Here is a 24,011-nt window from a genome sequence, read left to right on the forward strand (position 1 = left end):
CTGATTCAACACAAGTTTGTGGATGACAATCCCTTCCAATATTTGTCCAAGCTTTAAGCAGCCTTTGGTTGTCAGAGAAAAAAATGAAATAAAGGCATATAATTAGTGGCTATCATAAAATTCTTATTATAACCTTTTTATTTTAGCTCAACTGCAGCCAGTCTAAAGTTTATTAACCCTTTGATTGCTGGGAAATTTGTTGTCTGCTAAAATGTCTTCTGCTGAATTTTTAAAATTAGCATTTTCTTCGATTATTTTTTCAAAGAATACTATCAGAAAATTAAACAGTCTGGATCCCGTTGAGACGCCACGTTCTGTGGCGTCTCATCTGGATCCAAACTGTTTGCAAAGGCCTTCAAAATTCGGTTCCAGCACTGAAAGCCTTAAAACGCTGTCTGATCCTTTTCCTAGGTAGAACTACATGTGTAGTACTTGGTGTCTTTGGGTAAGATCTAAAGAATGCTGCCACAGTGATGATCCAACCTGTGACCTCTTGGTCTCTAAGAGAAAACTATATCAACCATGCCATGGCGACAACCTACAGTTAAAAATAAATAAATGTCAATTTGAAATATTTCTACCTGAAAATGTAAAATTTTCTCAACTTTCATTTCAGATTTCGATTTGATAAGAGATAATAAAAGTGTGTGTTTTTTTCGCTAGATTTATTTTACTGGAATGGTTTTGACAATATGTAAATGACCCATATTACCAGATCATCCTTGTACACCATGCTCATTATTTAAGAGGGCTTGAAGTTCTGCCATACTAAGCCATACCTTGAGTTTGGTTTCCCATGTCATGTAAAACAGTAACAATTTGAAGCAAACTAATAAATACTTATCATAATATTGCTTGAAAATGTTTGTTTATTTTGTGAATAGATGTGTTTAATATAGATATTCGCATACTAACCTGCCTTTTTTGCTTGCTTTGTTATTAAACAGCTGCCTGCAAGGTAAGTTATGTATACATATTCACCCATGTATGTCTAACCTGTTGGTTTTCTGTGCTAACTGACTTCAAAGGAACAGGGTTTTTGTTTCATTTTAAAACAACAACTTTTTTGTTGATGAAAGGAATATGGAATTTGAGTTATCTGTTCTTGGTTTTATTCTGGTGAAGGGTTCCGTGTCACTGTTGCTGTTTACAATCAGGGTTTACATATAAGCATAATTGTGGGTCTAATTAAACTCAAAATTTGTTTTTGGGGACTTTCATGTATGCCAGCCATGGAAGAACAGAATGGAGAAAGCATTTAAGAAGTATTCGCACCTGAAAAAGAAGAAAAAGAACAGACCTTTACCCTTTCCCCAATAATAAGTGAAAATGGCTTTTGCAACCAGCATAAAATCAGAACAGACTGCAAGTAACTCACAGTTTGTTCAAGATTTATGCTGTTTGCTGCTCATTAGTAACTAAGGATTGGAAATGAAGCCTTTAAGCTTGAATTTAGTAAGAAAGGACTTTAATTAAATTTAACTTTCAGAGGGACTACAAATGTGTCAATATTCGTATCTAAGTGGTTTAACCCTTTTTTTTAAGGGTTTAACAAAACTTTCATTTAAAAATTATTTCTCAAATGCTCAGGATTTCTTTTCTAATATGAGGCCTGTGAACAGAAGCATTATATAGTAAGAATTCAACATCTGAATGGACCCAAACCACCTAATCTTAAAACATGAATTGAAATACTACAACTAAATAGTTACCACTTTCTTCATAAACGTTATGCTGAAAGGCAAGCTTTTCCCCAGGGCTTTAAGCAGAGTTGCATGCTGGGAAATTTGTCTTCTGCTAAAATGCTGTCTGCTTAATTTCTAAAATTAGCATTTTCTTTGATTTTTTTCAAAGAATACTATCAGAATAGCAAACAGTTTGGATCCTGATGAGACGCCATGTTCTGTGGCGTCTCATCTGGATCCAAACTGTTTGCAAAGGCCTTCAAAATTCGTTTCCCGCACTGAAAGGGTTAAGCAGAGTTGCAATGCTGTGCCTGAATTTCCAAATCAGGAACACCCATGTACCGGAATTTCCGATTTCATGTAGTATTATTATCTCAGTGTGCTCGCTTTAGCTCTGGTAATTAATTCAGGACACATTAAATTAGGAAAAACAAAATGAACCCATTGCCAACTGTGGGTATATGCCCCCTGTTCCTTAGCCAAAGCCTGGATAAAAGTCTGATAGTGTAAACCCTGTTTCTTGATTTGTCTTTCAATCTTTTCAAATTACTAGATCACTCCATATCAGATGTATGGAAACAATAATTTCCATCACCAATAAGCTCGTCTGAGTAAGATAAAAAGTTGATAGAAAAGCATTTCTTTACCCAGGATTGGAATCTGGAACCTGTGGAAGCAAACGGTAATGCGCTACCACTGCGACCTGCAGCCATAAGTTTTTAAAAGTGAGGCATAAACGCTATCTAAGTACTCAACAACACTTTCTAAGTACTCACTGTATTTTCAAATTACATAATTTAACCGATTTTTAATGATGATTATCCATTAATGAACCAATATTTCTAGGATTTTATAAGTCAGGAGGGTTAGTAAGCTTGTTCAGACATAAAATATAGATTCATTTTTCAATGATTGACAATTATTTGCAAAATACTCACTTTACCTACATGTAGATGTAACTGTGAACTGTAAAGTCCCTTTAAATACTTTAGAATAGTAATGTTATTTGAAATGCACTCATAATACTTGCTAACAATATTTTAAAACAATATTGTAATTTTATCTGGACTGAGTTAAAAAATGTTTCTTATTTGTTAAAAAACATGGCTGTCTTTTTTATTGTAAAACATTGCGAACACTACTTGCTCAAAACAGTTAAGTTCCGTGGGATCTCAGGTGAGCGCCTTAGGGCCTTTTGTCCCCTTGTTTTGTTGATATTACCAATTGAGGTGAATAAAGTGAAAGTATTGGGCATGTTGATGGGTTTGATATTTTTTATCTATAAAACAAGTGATGGTCATTATTGTTTTCAGTTATCTCATATAGCAGAGCCTGATCGTTTGTGAGTGTTCAAACTGTACATGTACTTCCAGTTGTTGTGCTACATGTGTGTTGCTTTACATAAAACCTTTTATGTTCAACCCTATTTTATTGTAAGCTTTTCTGCACTAATTATGCATGCTGTTTTATACAGATATTTATTTGATGCTTGTAGTAACCAAGATTTGTTGCTAATTAATAGTTCCCTTATAGCTATATAGTTGACATATTTGTATGGTAATCTATGCATTTCTGTTCATTTGTTATTGTTTGTTTAGTAGGGTTTTACTGTTGTTTTTTTTTGGGGGGGGGGGTTTACTCTGTTTTTAGAATTGGCGTTGTCCGTCTGTCTATCTATCTGTCAGTCCGTCCATCTATCACAATTTTTTTGGCTGGGAATATCAATTCAACGAATTTGCTTGTTTTAAGGGATTTCAGTCACAGCAAGGTGACCAGTTGGTTTTCCAGTACTAAGGGCACATATTCTTTTATATGCCAGTAACAAACAATTGCCCTACTTGATTCAGAGGTAGTGGGACAATGGCTGTAGAAAGGATTTAAATCACCATTCACCACAAAAGTGATGAGGCCATGCTGGGGTTCAAACCCGTGGACCCTGGATTTGTAATCCAGCTGTGCTCTACCGACTGAGCTAGCTGGTCGAACTCTATGCATTTCTCACAATTCTTGTTTTTAATCGTAATTAGAAATTGAAAGGGACCTTTAAACAGATTGGGGAACTGACTATTTTCTGACACATACACAGACTTGAATGATGTACTTTTAAATTTGCCAAAATCGATGAGCAACTCCTTATTTAAGCTATAAATATGAATTTGATAGTGGCAATGAATAGAAAAAAAATATGCGAAAGAAATTCTGGAACTTAATAAAACTAGTAGAACCATCAAAACTGCTAAATTAATGATGAACAAAATAAGGCTAAACATTTTATCATTCATCTAACAACATATGAGTACTGGACAATCAAAACAGTTTATATTGCTATAGAAACAAAAGAAGTGTATTTTCTCGTGGCTATTTTAGCTGACGTTTGTTCTGAACTGGAAAGTGGGGCGCAAATACCCAGAAGTGATTCTCTTCTACATTAACGGCTGCTTCTGCCTAGCAACCATTGGCTGGCTCGTGCGTTACATCGTTGGAAAGGACGTGGTGTGTCGAATGGATGGTACTGTCCGGAAAGGAGAGCCGCTGATTGGGTAAGTTGAGGATATGTTGATAAATGCAGAAATAGCTAGACTTACCCTGGCGCAACATTTTGTTTAGCTAAATTTGCTTCACAATGGCAAAACTCTTGACATTTTGTCTTTTTTATGGGTTTTTATGATGAAACTCTTGTAGCCAACTATACATTTATTTAGCTAAATGAGTCAAATTGTAGCCATTGGCTAATTTGGCAACTGGAAGATGAAGTACTGGATAGAAACATTTTTTTTTCAAAGTAGGTTGACAAAACAGGCAATTATCTTTGTTGGCCCGGTGTTAGAGTTAGGAGCCCAAAACCAAGTATGCATCATCAGTATCTACTTCTTACTTTCACAAAACAAAATCACACCATGATATAAACAATGCTGACATGACTCTATGCATTATGCCATTGTACAAGCCTGAATTTTCATGCCTTTAAAAAAACAAAAAAACTGCAGAAAAATGTTGAAAGGTTTATTAATAGATAGTTGCCAGGCAAGACCACCAATTTTTAGCTCACCTGATTGCTCAGGTGAGCTTTTGTGACTGGTCTTTGTCCGTTGTACATCCATCTGTCCGTCCTTCGTCCGTCCGCATTTGTTCGTAAACACTCTAGAGGCCACATTTATTGTCGGATCTTCAAGAAACTTGGTCAGACGATTTGTCCCAATGATATCTCGGTTTAATTTGAAACTGGGTCGTGCCGGGTCAATAACTAGGTCACTAGGTCAAAAAAAAAGAAAAAACTTGTAAACACTGTAGAAGTCATATTTAATGCCCAATCTTCATGTAACTTTGTCAAAATGTTTGTCTAAATGATATGTTGGTTGAGTTCAACAGTGGTTCCGGTCCATTGAAAAACAAGACGGCCAGTGGGCGGGGCAGTTTTCCTTATTTGGCTATAGAGAAACCTTGTAAACACTCTAGAAGTCACAATTTTTGCCCAATCATCATGAAAGTTGGTCAAAACATTGGTTTTATTGATATGTCGTACGAGTTCGAAAATGGTCCACATCAGTGAAAAAACATGGCTGCCAGTGGGCGGGGCATTTTTCTCTATATGTATATAGTGAAAACATGTGAACACTTTAGAAGTCAGATTTTTTGCCCAATTTTCATGAAATTTGGTCAGAACATTTGTTTCCTTGATACGAGAGTTGAGTTGGAAAATGGTTCCGGTCAGTTGAATAACATGGCTGCCGGTGGGGGGGGGGCAGTTTTCTTATATTTATATAGTAAAAAAAGCTTCTGAACACTCTAGAAGTCACATTTTTTGCCCAATCATCATGAAACGTTGTGAAAAGATTGGTTTTTATATATATCTCAGATGAGTTTGCAAATGGTCCCGATGGGTCAATAAACATGGCTGCCAGGGGGGTAAGGCAGTTTTTCTTATGTGACTATATATAGAGAAACCTTGTGATCAAACACTAGAAGTCACATATTTTGCCTAATCATTGTGAAACTTAGTCAATACATTGGTTTTATTGATTTCTTGGACAAGTTGGAAAATGGCTCAGATCGGTGAAACACACTTTTTAGCTCACCTGATTGCTCAGGTGAGGTTTTAGGATTGGTCTTTGTCCGCTGTCCGTCCGTCCACATTTGGTTTGTAAACACTCTAGCATTCACATTTCTCAAGCATTCTTTATTAAAGTTGCTGAAAGATCTCAGTCAAGTTTGATGATGAGGAAAATCACATAATTAATGCCATAATTATTGCCCTTAGATTGTCCAAATTTTCATTATATTACACAAAATCCTTGTAAGCAAAGTTTGATGTTTGGTAAGGGGGGTCAACCCAAAATATAGGTCTTTTTTTTCAAATCTTACAAAAACAAAAACACTCCCTACGCCAGAGTTTTGGTTCAATAATGATGAAACTTGACCAGGATGTTTTTCTGGTCAATATATCGGTCAAGTTTGACATTAGGTAAAGATTGAATGAACCGGCTCCTCTCAGGTGAGTGAACTAGGGCCATCTTGGCCCTCTTGTTTAAATTGACTTGCCCGGGCTTCACTCTGCTCACCCCAGGCAAACAGTTAATCGCTGTCTCTGAGTACATGCATTACACAAATTTTTTGTACTTTTGCCTTAATTCTTTAAAGTAATTACAGAAATATCAAGGACAGGGTCATTCATAAGCTTGAATGTTACTGTAAATCCATTATCATTGGTCAGACACTAATTTTGGTGCATTTTGGTGGGTCTTCGCAACCACGAAATCGAATGTCCAACAAAAGTTCAAATCCCAAGTCTTATATCATACATTATAAAACAAATCCACGAATTTAAGATAAAATGAAAATATCAGATTTCATGAATCCAAAAATTGTAATGCCAACGTAAACAAATGGTTCTACAGTAATAAGAGATCAAGAGGAGCAAAATGTCATATATATATATATATATATATATATATAGTTCTCATTCTGTCAATGAATGATGAAGGACTCTTAATCCATTTCTTGGTTTGGGCTAAGAAATCTGAAAAAGTGGGCAATTTGCATGATAATTGGACAGTTATCTCAGAGTTAGTGAAAAACATCTTTATTAAAACTAAAATATCAGAAATGTTAGTAGCTAATTCTTGATTTCAGTAGCCATGCATGGGATGTAAATGTCATGGCTTCCAATAAAGGAATTTATTATGCCCCCCTTCGAAGAAGAGGGGGTATATTGCTTTGCACATGTCGGTCGGTCGGTCTGTCGGTCCGTCCACCAGGTGGTTTCCGGACGATAACTCAAGAACGCTTAGGCCTAGGATCATGAAACTTCATAGGTACATTGATCATGACTCACAGATGACCCCTATTGATTTTGAGGTCACTAGGTCAAAGGTCAAGGTCAGTGTGACCCGAAATAGTAAAATGGTTTCCGGATGATAATTCACGAACGCTTATGCCTAGGATCATGAAACTTCATAGGTAGATTGATCATGTTTCGCAAATGACCCCTATTGATTTTCAGGTCACTAGGTCAAAGGTCAAGGTCACGGTGACCCGAAATAGTAAAATGATTTCCAGATGATAACTCAAGAACGCTTATGCCTAGGATCATGAAACTTCATAGGTAGATTGATCATGACTAGCAGATGACCCCTATTGATTTTCAGATCACTAGGTCAAAGGTCAAGGTCATGGTGACCCGAAATATTAAAATGGTTTCCGGATGATAACTCAAGAACGCTTATGCCTAGGATCATGAAACTTGATAGGTACATTGATCATGACTCGCAGATGACCTCTATTGATTTTCAGGTCACAAGGTCAAAGGTCAAGGTCACTGTGACCCGAAATAGTAAAATGGTTTCCGGATGATAACTCAATTACGCTTATGCCTAGGATCATAAAACTTGATTGGTAGTTTGATCATGACTGGCAGATGACCCCTATTGATTTTCAAGTCACTAGGTCAAAGGTCAAGGTCACGGTGACCCGAAATAGTAAAATGGTTTCCGGATGATAACTCAAGAACGCTTATGCCTAGGATCATGAAACTTCATAGGTACATTGATCATGACTGGCAGATGACCCCTATTGATTTTCAGGTCACTAAGTCAAAGGTCAAGGTCGCAGTGACAAAAAACATATTTACAAAATGGCTGTCACTACAACTGAGAGCCCATATGGGGGGCATGCATGTTTTACAAACAGCCCTTGTTTAAATTGAATTTGAGTAATTGTATTATGCAGTTATAATTCTGGTTTTAATATTAAAGTCTATAGCGTGTCAGCATTTTTCATTGTGTGAAGTTAGCAAAAGTATAAGATGTCTTAAGGTATTTTTCATGTTTCAGATTAGTACTTAAAAATTTGTTGTGAAGATGCAGAGACGACCTTTATTTAAAATTCTGATCTACGACATGTCTCAGATTCTTTGTTTATCAGCAGTGATTTTCCTGACTATCTTGGTACTGCTACCAGTCAGATTGAGAAAAGTAGCATTTTAACATTTCATCACGCTTCATGACTGAAAACTGCCAAACAAATAAAAAAGAAGCAATTCATTAAACAGGGTGCAGGTTCATGTGACTTTGTGGGGTTCACAATTGAATGTTAAAGGGGCCTTTTCACAGATTTTGGCATATTTTGAAGTTTGTCATTAAATGCTTTATATTGATAAATGTAAACATTGGATCTTAAAAGCTCCAGTAAAAAATCAAGAATAAAATTAAAAAAAGGGAAAAAAAGTAGCCGGTACCAGGGCTCGAACCAGTGACCCCCGGAGTCCTGTAGTTAGTCTGAAGTAAAAACGCATTAGCCCTTTGGGCTATTCCGACATGTATACACAGTTTAAGTATTTTATACCTTATATAACCAATCTTCATAGTTTTGTAAATTTAAAAGACAACAACAGAACTCTCCAAATTATTCAATCGTTTCGCGTTGCAACGCTTTATAATTTTTAGGTTTTCATATCGTCAAAAGATACATATAATGGCTATATTGGACTATGGTAAATGTTCGGTCATACTGTTTCCTCACAAATATCATAACTAAAACGAAAATTTGCGAATCTGAAAGAACTTTTTTCAATTTTGTCAATTTACCAAACCTTGAAAAGATCCCTTTAATGGATGTATACACATGTGTGTGGTGCTTTTCTTCAAATAACTTAAAAAAAATAAATTCGTAAGAATTTCAACAAGTGCATAAAAGACAGTTTTTTAAGCTGCATATGGCAATGTGAAGTACATCAGAGTTACTTTATTTAACCCTTTCAGCGCTGGAACCGAATTTTAAAGGCCTTTGCAAACAGTTTGGATCCAGATGAGACGCCACAGAACGTGGCGTCTCATCAGGATCCAAACTGTTGCTATTCTGATAGTATTCTTTGAAAAAAATCTAAGAAAATGCTTATTTTAGTAATTCAACAGACAACATTTTAGCAGACTACAAATTTCCCAGCATACAAAGTGTTAATAAGCCTGTGTTCTTGGTCAAACATTCAATGTCTAACGCATTCATGTACATAGTTATGCTGCACACAACGTGAAGTTTTGGCACAGATTTCAGACGTATTCAAGGATTTATTCTTAAATCTTAAGATACCAGCATAAACTGCAAGAAAAACTGTCTTGTATGTGTTATAGATTTTTGCAAATATTTTGCAATAACTTGAGATATGTGCAAAAATAAAGTTCTTAACTGTGTGTTTACATTCTGTCCAGCCTGTGTGTAAACCCCTGTGAACCCCGTTGATTCTGAAAATAATTGTTTAAACCCTTTGAGAAAGTTTGGATAGTGAAAAGATATAAATGCTTGTTTTGTTGATGTCGGGTGAGACAAAATTTTGTATGATTGTTCCTTATTTTCTTAGTTTAAACTTTGTGTGTTTGTGAAATGCTTGATTTACTTAAGGTTGGGTGAGACAAACTTTTTATGCCCCTGGTAGTGTGGCATATAGCAGTTGAACTGTCCGTCAGTATGTCAGTCTGTCCATCCGTCTGTCCCAAAAAACACTTTAACGTTGGTCATAACTTTTGCAATATTGAAGATAGTAACTTGATATTTGGCATGTATGTGTATCTCATGAAGCTGCACATTTTTGTGGTGGAAGTTCAAGGTCAAGGTCATCCTTCAAGGTCAAAGGTCAATATTTTTTTCAAAGCGGCCCAGTATAGGGGGCATTGTGTTTCTGACGAACACATCTCTGGTTTATGAGCATTAATTTGTTTAGGCTTGTTCACTATCTAACAAGTTAATTGTAAAGCATGTACTCGAATAGATTGATGAGATGACGGGTCTTTATCTCACCATTCTGGGTAACAGACAAATTCCTGTGAAATTTAGAATTTTAGAATCCATTGATTTTAAATTTTGAAAAAGTTGCTTTATTTATAACTTTGTAATTGTTAAAATGACAAAACATAAAATACAAAACATGGATATATCACTTAAATGGATTTTACAACTTCAAACACTTTATTTCAATACTCAAGCTCTATTTCTACACTTCCAAAAGTTTCATTTGGAAATTTAAGGACTCGATTTTGGGAAAAAAACTTACCATTTGAAATATTACAGAATAACAGGTTTAAAATTATCCAAATGAAACCAGGATTGCCTTATGTACAATATGCATTGTTTTCCTTATGGATGTTTTGCCTATTTGTGCCTGTAGTTCTGGTGAGACAGCCTCCTGTACAATCGTGTTCCTGTTTGTGTACTACTTCACCATGGCTGCGGCCACCTGGTATGTCATGCTGGCCATCAGCTGGGACATCAAATTCAAGGTAACCATGGCTACCATTGGTACATTATATACCCAACTAAGCACCGACAAGTTACCGTAACATTTTCCAAAACATTTTCCAAATTGGTATTAAATTTAGTGCCAAACGTCTTAGTCTGTCTATGTTCTGACTGGCTCTGTTGGCACAGTATATACCCATATAAACCTCGGTTTGGGAAAACTGGGCTTAATAAATGTGAGTAAAGTTTTTGCACAGGATAATCAATTGCTGATCTCTGAAAAAGAATATGCAATCCTTCTGTTAAATAAATTAAATCATGGTTCTAAACATTGATTATTAAGTCCACACAAGATTGTAATATTTTAAATTTGTTCATTGGTTCAGAATATTGTATAAAAATCTATTCACAAGCTCTTGTGGGAACTTGCCACCTCTTTTATACATAATAAATGGCAATCAAAACTTGTTAATGGTCCACTATATATGCCCTTTTCTGAGAAAACTGGGCATAATGCATGTGCGTAAAGTGTAGTCACATATTAGCCTGTGCAATCCGCACAGGCTGATCAGGGACGACACTTTTCGCTCTTATGACCTTTTTCGTTTAAATGAAGTCTCTTCTCAGCAAAAATCCAATATAGGTTGAAAGTGTCATCTGTGATTAGCCTGTGTGAACTGCACAGGCTAATCTGGGACGACACTTAACGCACATGCATTATGCCCAGTTTTCTAAGAACCCAACATATGGTCATATGGTCACTATATGCTATCTTCTTTTTAAATATGGGTTCGGCTTTATTTGGCTCTCACAGGATGTTTGTGATATTGATTTATTCATGCTCCTTTTTAACAACGTCTGACTGATTGTGCAACTCAATCCTGGCACGAAAACATAAATGATTCTTCTAGATGCCATACTTACAAGCAATTTAAAAGTTTATTAAACACGGAATAATATTTAGACATTGCAATGCCATTTCATTGTAGGCAAGCATTAGCGAAATTTCGTTGTTCGAGCCATAGGTTTCAAATAGAGTTAGGTAGACAATTAGGAATACCAAGACATCTTAGAATATATGCACATTTTCAAGTAGAAAATGAATCTGTAAAAATAGAAAATGAATATCATGTATCTTTTTAATGTTTTAAATATGCTAAAATCAGGCAAAGATATTTGTATAATTGGTATCATGGTAGGCAAACTATTTCGAATTTCTTTGATTTGTTAAGAAATGAAAATGAGTTTGTTATAAAAAAACATAGCCTTCTATGTTAACCAGTTAATACGTTTTTCATATGGAACGTAATACTTGTCGTTTAAGTATGTTTGTTCGTTGTTTTTTTTTCTCCAGTCAAATGATATTGTACAACTGTACATATATACGTAGGGACAACTCTCTGTTTTATCTGTATATATATATATATTATGTATACATTATGTTTTATGGGCAGGAGGCCTTTGTTTACAATAAACTTACTTACTTAATCTTACAGTTTAATGAGTGCTATACTAAATTCACTATGTTCTAAGCTATTTATTTAGGTGTGCTATGTTGCGCTCAATATGCCCTATAGATGTGAGCATTTTAATTTGCAATATTACTCTCCTTAAATGCAGAATGTTACAGCTTAATGCTTGCTATGCTACCCTCAATCTGTATATTAAGGCAATATGTTAATGGCAATAGGTTACTAATAGGTTATGTCTTGTCTTGTAAGGCCCTAGGTACGGCAAGGAATGACCTGACCAAGAAGACAGCTTATTTCCACATCATCAGCTGGTGCCTCCCACTTGTTCTCACCATTATATGCTTGTCAACGTCCGTGGTGAGTGTCTTCAATTTATATATTACACCTCTGCAAATGCAGTTAAATAGGGTATATATGGTATGGTCAGTTTGTCAGACTGACCGCAAAAGTTTGTGGAGCAAACTGCTTTCACATTTCACAAACAATTGATTTTAAATTTAAAATCAACATGAAGTGTAGATGTAGATTGTGTTAAATTTTCACATTCTTGGGGGTATATTAGTTATGTTTTTTTTTTCGAGTTCAAATGAAATAGTTTGTTGGTTTTTCAAATTTCCATCATACATTTCAACTCTTCAAATTTAGGTTAAAAAAAGAGTTTTTAAAGGAACAGTACATGTACATTTTATTTTAATTGACAATATTACTGTAAACAATTTTAATTTGGTAAAGAAAATAAATATAGAACAGATATGTATTGTGCTGAATGAACTCTTTACCACTTAGATACATATTTTCATTCATTTCAAACCCTTAGATACTGATGAGCAGCAAACAGCTTAAAACCTGAACAGACTGCGAGTTACTGCTGTTTGCAAATAGCCATTATCACATTGCCTCTGAGTGGGAAAGGGTTCAATCCTGCCATATGTTGTAAACTGTACTTAGAAAATCTTGACTTTACTGGGTTGGTAAATACCTAAATCTTGTTTCCTTCAATGGAAGTGACTAAAACAACCTTCATGCTCTGTTAAGATTGTATTATACATTGTATATATACTAAGTTACTTAGGAAAAGATCTATAGGGAAACCACAGGGTGTTGCCTTTCTTGACTGGTCAGAAAACAAAATATGTGAAAATTACTTAAAATTTAATATATGTCTGCCAATATTCATCAGACTGGCCCAGCTTTCAACTTGTCCATATAAAACTGAATCCTGTTCTTATTTAAAGTCCCCTACTATTGTAAAGATAGGTTAACTGCTGGTCTTTTCATCTGTCAGATTGTCTGTTTGTCTGAATTAATCTGGATGCTGCAGTAACTCAAAATGTACTTCAGCTAGGTTGATGAAATTCGGTTTGTTGATAGAGGGCCATATTGACAAAATGCACAGTATTTGTGTTTTTTCGTCAGACTAAAATTGTGGTTGCTATGGTTACAGAAATAATTGAAAACTAAAATCTGGATTCTGGGATAACTTAAAAAGTACATTGTAGGTTGATGAAACATTGCATGTGGATTAAGAGCCGTATTGGAAATATGAACTTTATTTCAGATTATTTTTCAGACAAAACCTGTTGTTGCTATGGTGACTCATGCTATGGTTTCATGAAAAATGAAAACTAGAATCATGATCCTGCAACACCACCAATATACATTAAGCTTAGCTAAATACTTGAAACTCAGTATAAACTTTCATGAAATATTACCAAGTGATAATCATAGTACTTGTAATACCAAATAAATGTACAATTTTTGTAAACCTTGACCTACAAATGAAAGTTATGGATACTTTCAAATTGGGCATGTCAGATTTATGACTAACAAACATTTGAACCAATCTTTTTTTTTGTGAGACATGGAAAATGCAGTAGGTACATGTTTGCGTGACACATCTTTAACTCAATAATGTTACCAGTATTTTTACAACCTTGGTCCTTCAGGCCTTGCCCTATAATTTTTTTCCATCTGTTCCGACATGTTTGGGTAAGAGTATGTGTTGATGTAACAGCTAGCAGATATACAATGTAGCAAGTGTCCCTTATACATCACCATACTACAATTATCCAATTTTAATATGAATTGCTTATTATTTAAAAGAAAAATAAACATACAAAAAGTTTTACTAGTCTTGCATTGAATGTCCTTTCAGATTGATGCTGACTCTCTGAGTGGGGTTTGCTACCCGGGTTCCAACAATGTCTGGGTTAGATTTGGCTACGTTCTGGTTCCAATACTGATAGCCCTAATTGTGGGAGCTGTTTACTCCATTAGAGGTGAGTGTTGTTGTCTGTTGTAAAAATTGTAAAACAACTTGCGGTGTTTAGCTCACCAGAGCACAATATGCTTCAAAGCGGCGCAGTAGAGGGCATTGTGTTTCACAAACACAGCTCTTGTTTCTTATATGGCTATAGTCAAAGTCAAAGGTCAAATATGTGGTTTCAAAGCAGCGCAGTAGGGTGGCATTGTGTTTCACAAACACAGCTCTTGTTTCTTATATGGCTATAGTTAAACCTTGTTAACACTCAAGAGGTCACATTTATTGTCTGATCTTTATGAAATTAGGTCAGAAGATTTGTCCCCATAAAATCTTGGATGCCTTCGAAAATGATTCCGGTTGCTTGAAAAACATGGCCACCAGGGGGCGGGCATTTTTCCTTATATGGCTATAGTAAAACCTTGTTAACACTCTTGATGCCACATTTATTGTCCGATCTTTATGAAACTTGGTCAAAAGATTCGTCTCAATGATATCTTGGATGAGTTCGAAAATGGTTCTGGTTGGATGAAAAACATGGGTACCAGAGGGCGGGGCATTTTTCCTTATATGGCTATATACGGCTATAGTAAAACCTTGTTAACACTTTAGAGGCCACATTTATTGTCCTATTTCCATGAATCTTCTTGATAATATATTGGACGAGTTCAAAATTGGTTCCGGTTGGTTAAAAAAATCATTGCCACCAGGGGGCGGGGCATTTTTTCTTATATGGCTATAGTAAAAGCTTGTTAACACTCTGAAAGTAATATTTATTGTCCAATCATCATGAAACTTGGTCAGAATATTTGTTTAAATGATATCTTGGATGTGTTTGATCATGGTTTGGGTCTGTTGAAAAACGTAGCCGCATGGGGGCGGGGAAATTATCCTTATATGGCTATAGTAAAAACTTAATAGAAGTCTAAAAGTTACATTTATTGTTCACTCTTCTTGAAAGTGCATCAGAACATGACATCATGGGCTCTACAGAACAGGTCAGTTATTTCGTATCTCAGGTTAGCGACTTTGGCTTGTTTATTTGTATTGAATGAAATAAAAGATCCCTTTTTCAGTTTTTAGCTTACTCCTGTGGAAAGTGGGATCTTGTCAGTTTATGTCCTACATGTATGTCTGGGGTCGTCCAACGTGTTGCCACAACTATCACTCAATATTGATGAAACTTGATCAGTTGTTTATTTTAACAATATCTAAACTAAGTTTGAATCCATGTAACATGGATAAATTTATGATTCAATCTTGGTGAAACTTGGTCAGAATGTGTATCCTACCAATAAATATGATAAGTTTGAAAATAGGTTCATATATAAATAAATAAATAAACAAATATATATATATATATATATATATATATATATATATATATATGCGTTTGAAAACTAGGTCATTAGGTAAAACAATAGGAAACCTTGTAACCACTCTAGATGCCAGATTTATAACTAAATCTTGATTAAACTTTGTCAGGAGTTTATACTTATACTTATCTAAGCTATGTTGAAATCAAGGTCATGTGCTTCCAAAAAAACTATCTTAAGGTAGTGCACCTCTAATGATTTCCCGCGATTTCTTCGAAGGTTGAAGAGCCTACTATTAGGTGCCGTAGCCTAGTGGTTAAGGCGATAGACTAGAAATCTTTTGGGATATTCCCGCGCAGGTTCGAATCCTGCCGACGACGTATACTTTTTTGCGACGCGTTTTATTTATTTTCTAACGTAATTTGATTTAATATGGCATATAAGCTATATTTATTGTTAAATATGTTGCAATTTTTATGCACATTTTTCAATTATTAAAATTAAAACAACGTTATGGCGAAATTGGGTGATTTACTGTTGAAAATACGAACCATGCATGTTGCATTTTTATTTTTATTTCAAAAAGTAAACGGTAAATCTGTCTAGTTCTTGGTATTTTTGCTGTATATAGTGTTTCTATAAAAACTAAGTTTAAAATATGACTTAAATGATACTATTTTGAATTTTATGACACTTTGTTTTTAACCGACCCAATTTTTACTTGGCTGAAATCACTTACATTTCATGGCGCTCTTCCATAGATAAAAATTTGTAAAAAATAAATGTCTGTAAAAGAATACTTATTTCATCTTGTTTAAACTTTAAACACCTTTACAGCATCTGTACACACCAACTGCATGCCCATATTTGGAAATTTGAATGAATTATGGAACTTTTATATACCCCAGGGGTGAAAATAAACTGGACAAAAGCCGAGCGTGGGGGTGGTTTTGAAAAAATCAGTATATTTTTTTAAAAAGCATGGAAAGCCTACCTACAAATTTGCATGTAGTTCAGTGAAATGATGCTGATTAAGAAAATAATTAATTAGATTATATTTGGATATGTGCCCATTAGAGGTGCGCTACCTTAAAAAAACTTGTTTTGATCTGTATCAGGTGGGGTCATAAACTAGGTCACATGTCAAGTCTTTGACTATGGAAAGGAGACATCTCTCTATCATGTAAAATGTAATTGTCTTGATCCTTTTCTTTCTTTATGTATATATATATATATATATATATATATATATATATATATATATATATATATATATATATATATATATATATATATATATATATATATATATATATATATATATACACAAATCTATTTAAAATGGAAATTCTTGTACTTAATTTGTTTCAGCTAACCTATAACTGCACAGCATAAAGACAGATTGTATCACAGCTCACCATTCTTTTATTTCAGGACTCAAGACGTTAATAGAGTTTAAGAAAGAATCTCCACCCTTTGTTGGTCAAAAAGCTACTTCAAAAATACATGATACAATTATTCGATTAGGTAGGTCACCTTTGTCTGGAATAGAAATTAACAAATGTTTGCAGTCCTGAGATCTAAAAATATGTCTTTTGGTTCAATTGAATGTCTGTTTACAATTACAAAAAACACAGAATGTAAATTTGTTAGGCATTTCCTGCATGTTTAGAATAACAGTTCACAATTTATTTGTATTTACCTATAAATCAGATTGAACGATTCAGATAATGATTGTGAATTGATTTATTCATGAACTCCTGTCAAAAAGGAAAAGTTTGAAGGTCAGATTTTTTGGAAATTAAATTCACATCACCCTACATGAAATGCGCATTACTGTATGAAAATCATATCACATTACATTGAAATTCACAACACCTTACATTGAAATTTACATCACCTTACATTGAAGTTCACATTTCATTACATTGAAATTCACATGACCTTTCATTGAAATTCACATGACCTTACATTGAAATTCACATGGCCTTACATTGAAATTCACATGGCCTTACATTGAAATTTACATGTCCTTACATTGAAATTCACATGACCTTCCATTAAAATTCACATGTCCTTACATTGAAATTCACATGTCCTTACATTGAAATTCACATGTCCTTACATTGAAATTCACATGACCTTACATTGAAATTCACATGGCCTTACATTGAATTTCACATGGCCTAACATTGAAATTCACATGGCCTTACATTGAAATTCACATGTCCTAACATTGAAATTCACGTCATCTTCCATTGAAATTCACATCACCTTTCATTGAAATTCACCTTCCCTTACATGGAAAATCACGTGATCTTACATTGAAATTCACATGACCTTACATTGAACAGACCTGTTTACTTCTACGGATTCGCCGTAGTTACTACGGATTATTTGGATAAACTACGCACTACGGATTTTACGCACTACGGATTTGTATTGAAAAACTGCGGATCCATCGATCAAAATGGTCAAATTTTCAGTTTTTAATCGTACTTTTGCTTATTTTCGGTCTTTGAGGGTAATTTATCAATCTTAATCATTGGGTAGTAAGAAACGTTAAAATTCAAGCCTCCCGGGGAACGAGTGCTGATCGAGCTTGTCGAGTCGTCACCGAACGACAACTGACTTACGTATTGGTTCGCAAATTTAGCCGAATATATACATGTACGATTTAACGTTGCTATCCATTATACAGAGTATACACATCTCTCTATTGCGGAGAATACCGACGATAGTCGATGTATCAGGATTGAGCACGCCTGTTTTTGCACACGTTCAAGATGGCGGCAAGCAGACGAGAAATTGCGATTAAAGGCGAAATAATAAATACCATTCAAATTAACAACGGATACATATGCGGATACATATGGTCATTAGGGAATAATGTTATGCGTGTGTTAATTAACGCAAAATACTACGTGAGATAAAAAACAACAATAAATATTTATCAGAAATCTGCTCAGTGAATGTGCGTCACGAAACGAGAGTTGGAAAATTGGAGTTTAGTCATTCACAAAGTTAAAGCATTTATTATAATAAGATGAGTATCGTTTGAAAATGGAAAGAGACAATATGAAGAAGTAAAACTCCAGCTGCTGGAGTAGTATCGAATTATTATTTTAAACAATTAGTAGGTCCTTTATTTAAGGCAAGTGACCGAATGCCCAAACAGTACAAAACAGCACACTACAGCACAATACAAAACAACATAAACACAAATAAGAATAAAGCTTGGGTACGTCACCGCCTTAGAACGGTCAATTTGATATATATGTTAGTGGAGTATACACAGATTCATATGCATATTCTCATTTATTCTGCTTTATTATGTTTGTTACGCTGTATAGTTTAATGAAATAGCATTGAACTGAGGTTGTCAAGTGCAAGATATTGAAAGGTAAACAAATAACATATATTATTTTAACTCCATTTAATACATCATTCACACAACAAGAACACTAAACGGTGTTTGTCAATATTTGTTTATGTTTTCCCCTTATGATATTTAATTTTAAAAAATACTGAATTAAATTAATAGCTACTCTTAAAGAGCTTATGATCAAATGGTGTATTTAAGAATCTATAGATTATTGCAAGTTTAATATGCATGTGGATGAATATTAATTAAATATTGTATTCATTGTAAAAAGACGTTAATGCAGCACTTTATAAGATAAAAATGCTGTCAAATATGCACTTAAAAACAATTTGAATTCTGTTACTTACAATCATATTTATAATGCTTAATGCTTCCCAATTTCATGGTTTATCGCGCTATTTTATCCAATGTTATGGTTTATCACGCTAATTTTCCCAATCCAAATGGCACAGGCTGTAACAAATAAAAGCAAAAAAAATCACTTAAGAGATTAAATGATTAGCAAGTAAATTCATCTAATGCTTTATATACCGTTAAACTGATATGTGACCCAGTCATGGTGTTTTAATGCTCAAAATGATTGAAAAGTTTAAAACTACTGACAACAGCCCAAAACTACTGAGAGATGCTCTCCCTACTACTGAGAAGCAATCTGTAGGGTAAACAGGTCTGATTGAAATTTACATCTCCTTACATTGAATTTCAATCACCTTTCATTAAAATTCACATCATCTTTCATTGAAATTTACAACACCTTACATTGAAATTCAAATCACCTTTCATTGAATTTCACATCATCTTACATAGATATTCAAATTGCCTTGCTATGATATTCAACACAGCTTGAGATTTATATCACCTCACATTGAGTTTTACATCACCTTGCATTGTAATTCACATCACCTTATATAATTATTTGAAATTCAAATCGCTAAACATTTAAATTAACATAAACCTGCATGAAATTCACATAAACCTTCATACAAAATACACATACGTTTACCAACCTTTCTTATAAACATGCATTAAAATGTACATAAACCTGCATTGAAATACTTATAATTTTACAACACTTTTATGTAAATCTGAATTATAATACATAAATTTACCAACATTTCACACAAACCTGCATTAAAGTGCACATAAACCTGCATTGAAATTCACCTAAACCTTAATGAAATTCATGCCATCACCTTCCACTGCATTTCACCTCACCTTATTTTGGCTATATGCTAGGATTTACTAATATTTTGTTCCTTTTTTTTCTTTGATAGGCATTTTTGTTGCACTGACATTCATACTGGTGGTTTTGACATTGAGTGTGCACGTGTACAAGTTTGTGAACACTCAGACCTGGGATGACAGTCTACTGCAGTACACATAGTATGTTTTGTTTATTCAAAAAAATATCATATAGTTTATCATTGTTTATTGCACAATAAGCATTATTTGTGAGTTCTTAGGATGAAAATCTCCTATAGGAGCCAGTTAATTAAGGGCTCAAAAATTGTTTAAATTAACCACGGTTACAGTTTCAAGACACATTTCTCTTTTATAATTGGCCTACAATGTACTATTAAGGATATAATCTGTAGAAGTCCTTAAAGATTTGTGAAAATTTTGGACAGGGATACATTTACCAAGCATTTTCATGTTGATTTTTTTGTAGAAAATTAAATATTTTTAGCATTTTAGCTACTTAACTTTTTAATAAATTTGCAGGCATGGCGAAATTAGAAAAAATCTGCCGGTCATCCGGACAGGCATTTCAGAAAATGTGCCGGTCCGGAGAAAATTTAGCCGGACCGTAAAGCAACAACAACTTAACTAGAAAATTCAAAAATGGCAGCGATCACATCTTGATCTCTTTATTCAACCGGCCGTTAAATTGATTTTAATCGCTTAGAGGTTACACTGGCAGCTAATTGGTGTTAATCGGTTGTGTAATGTCAATCATGTTGTGAAAAATTCGCGTGTCAGTTTTTATTACATGTATTCCCTATTAGAACGGTTCGGTGCGATAATTTCAATAACGTATGTGCAAGCCTAATAATTATCAAATTTAAGTTATTCGAAACGATTTAAACATTCTTACTTTAATATGATTGCAGTTTGGAGCGGCTGTTAAAATATACTGCGCACAGTACAAAACACGTTACCTGACATTTAATGATTAAGGCATTTCATTTTTCAGAACGTTTACTAGTAATTAATTAAATAAAAAAGACGATTTATTTACATGCTAACGCAGTGTAATTGTTAACAGAGATTCATTTTCATTTTTGACCAGTATCAGAAAGTCCCCGGGAAGCACGTTTTTTTACATGGCACTGCATATGATGCAATAAAAACATTTCTTTGTACATGTATCGTATTGCATTCAATCTAAATTTAAATTCGCTCGTCCAATGAAAGCTCTGCCCCATAATGCACTTTACTCTTTACACTTATGAAAAATGGCGTATGCATATGGCTGTGTTGATCACGATACCATATTTTATTGTCCTTATCCTACTCGAAAAATATGTAAAAGCTATCAAGATCTTTTTTGTTAGAACGCAGTTGGCGATTTTGCAAACGAGTTTAAAGTAGGTGTTGTGTAACAAGTTGGATTTGCTAATTGTACGTAACAAACCTACAGCAAACATCAAAACAACGAGCGATTTCATTTTCATGATGTAGTAAGCGATTAGCTCTTCGAATTTTCAACTTGAAAAAAAAAGATTTGTTTGCAATCATTTCACATTTTGCCGGTCACCAGGACCGACATTCTTGTTAAACCTGCCGGACCAAATTGAAATCTGCCGGTCAGGACCGGCGGACCGGCAATTTCGCCAAGCCTGAATTTGCTGTGTATTCGCAGAGGGTTTTAAAAATCCCGATATCAGAATGACAAAGAATGGTTAATTGGTTTTTAATCCATGGTAAGGCATGATTGATTTAGATTCTTACTTGATTAGACAAATACATTTGCAGTTTAAGGGTGATCTATATTTAATATGCTGTGAGTTTAATTTGGACCACTTTGTGAGCTGCTTATATGGGGAAATAAAATACATGTAGTACTGTTGATACATTTAATTTTGTTGAAATGACATATGTGGATTCATGAAATTTGGCATATTCCTTTGATCTAAAATTCCTGCATTTTTATGTATTGTCTGAAGCAATATTTTGGACATAATTGTTTGTTAAGTATTTGGTTGAGCGGAAGACCCAAAAAGTTCATGAAAATTAGTGTCGGACGAATATTGCAAGCAAAGTGATAAAAATATAACTGAAGACAAGTACAACCTGAATTTGAAGTTGGCAATCATTCATGAATGCATTATGGTGAAGGCATTAGATGTACTGGGATGGTGTCAAATAGAAAAAATTATCCTGCTCACATACTGTTGTTGTTTTTTGTTTGCTTTTTCATTATCAAATATGTATGAATCTGAGACATATTTCTTGAATGTAACTTATGCTATTTGAGTAAACACATATAAGGTTAATGGTGGTGAGCTAAAGATATGTTTACATTTTAACACAGCTGATTGATATTTTTCTCTGCATTTTCCCTAAGCATTTCTATTGGCTGTGCTGTTTTAAGCATTTATGATTGAAGAGTTTCGAGTCCAAGTTGTGAAATCCTCCAGTTTAATTTCTTACCATGTAAGTTATTTTACAAATCAGTTGTGAAAAACATTTATGAACAATACCTTCTGTTTGAAATCAAGGTACAAATTTATAATGTGATAATGTGTAGATATGATTGAAAATGAAAGTCTGTTATGTGTAGTGTCACAGTTTCTAGTGATGTGATAACAATGTGTGTTTATATATAATTCTGTGAATGTATAAAAACATTCCAGCCCAACCTGAAAAGTATAGTGGGTTTATTGACTGCCATGATATGATTGGAATACTTCTTAAAATGGCAAAATGCTCATATAAAAAGTGTGAAATTTTATTAAGTACACTTTTTATGCTGACAGTTGCAAAGCAAACGTCTCAGTGATCCAGATCATGGATGGTGCAGCTGAAAGCTCCTGTGTTATGAAGACTAAGCCAAGCATAGTGGCAGCCATATTTAATTTTGGTGCATTTTTTGGCGCCAGTATGCTGTTCAGCTCTTGGTCGTGGACAAGGACTTCTGTTGACGTCTGGAGGAGAGCGTTTAGACGGTACAGGGCCCAGTCCAATCACAAAACATCAAAATATATATATAAATGAAGGGATATTTATAGACATACTGTAATAAAGTAATCATTAAGGTGTGTGCTATAAACTTTTACATAATCAAAAACTGTATCATAACATAAATGTATTCCAACCTGTGCTGTCTGTTTTTATGCCCCCGGTAGGGTGGAATATAGCAGTTGGAATGTATGTCAGTCAGTATGTCCGTATGTGTGTATGTGTGTATGTCAGTCTGTCCGTCCGTCGGAAAAAACTTTAACATTGGCCATAACTTTTCCACTATTGAAGATAGCAACTTGATATTCGGCATGCATGTGTATCTCCTGGAGCTGAACATTTTGAGTGGTGAAAGGTGAAGGTAAAGGTCATCCTCCAAGGTCAAATGTCAAATATATGGCGTCTGTCTGTCCGAAAACTTTAACATTGGCCATAACTTTTTCAATATTGAAGATAGCAATTTGATATTTGGCATGCATGTGTATCTCATGAAGCTCCATATTTTGAGTGTTGGAAGTTCAAGGTCAAGGTCATCCTTCAAGGTCAAAGGTAAAAAAATAAAATAAATTCAAAGCGGCGTTCTCATGAAGCTGCACATTGAGTGGTTGAAGTTCAAGGTCAAGGTCATCCTTCAAGGTCAAGGTCATCCTTCAAGGTCCTAGGTAAAAATTAATAATTTCAAAGTGGCTTTCTCATGAAGCTGCGCATTTTGAGTGGTTGAAGTTCAAGGTCAAGGTCATCCTTCAAGGTCAAGGTCATCCTTCAAGGTCAAAGGTAAAAAAAATCAAATCAAAGCGGCGTTATCATGAAGCTGCACATTTTGAGTGGTGGAAGTTCAAGGTCAAGGTCATCCTTCAAGGTCAAGGTCATCCTTCACGGTCAACAGTAACAAAATAAAATTCAAAGCGGCGTTCTCATGAAGCTGCACATTTGAGTGGTGGAAGTTCAAGGTCAAGGTCATCCTTCAAGGTCAAAGGTTAAAAA

General features: G+C 34.5%; 1 protein-coding gene across 1 annotated transcript in view; it reads left to right on the forward strand.

Moving 5' to 3' along the window:
• The window catches only part of LOC127848283 (uncharacterized), a 44,382-nt gene that overhangs the window by 11,528 nt on the left and 8,843 nt on the right, over window positions 1–24,011 (forward strand). The window contains exons 4-10 of the mRNA XM_052380657.1: window positions 4,053–4,225; window positions 10,342–10,453; window positions 12,134–12,241; window positions 14,040–14,163; window positions 16,895–16,987; window positions 20,120–20,228; window positions 22,826–23,014. Coding sequence (XP_052236617.1) covers window positions 4,053–4,225; window positions 10,342–10,453; window positions 12,134–12,241; window positions 14,040–14,163; window positions 16,895–16,987; window positions 20,120–20,228; window positions 22,826–23,014 — 908 coding nt within the window. The remainder of the gene's footprint in view (window positions 1–4,052; window positions 4,226–10,341; window positions 10,454–12,133; window positions 12,242–14,039; window positions 14,164–16,894; window positions 16,988–20,119; window positions 20,229–22,825; window positions 23,015–24,011) is intronic.

The sequence above is a fragment of the Dreissena polymorpha genome, chromosome 10 (assembly GCF_020536995.1).
Source record: "Dreissena polymorpha isolate Duluth1 chromosome 10, UMN_Dpol_1.0, whole genome shotgun sequence".
Classification (NCBI taxonomy): Eukaryota; Metazoa; Mollusca; class Bivalvia; order Myida; family Dreissenidae; genus Dreissena; species Dreissena polymorpha.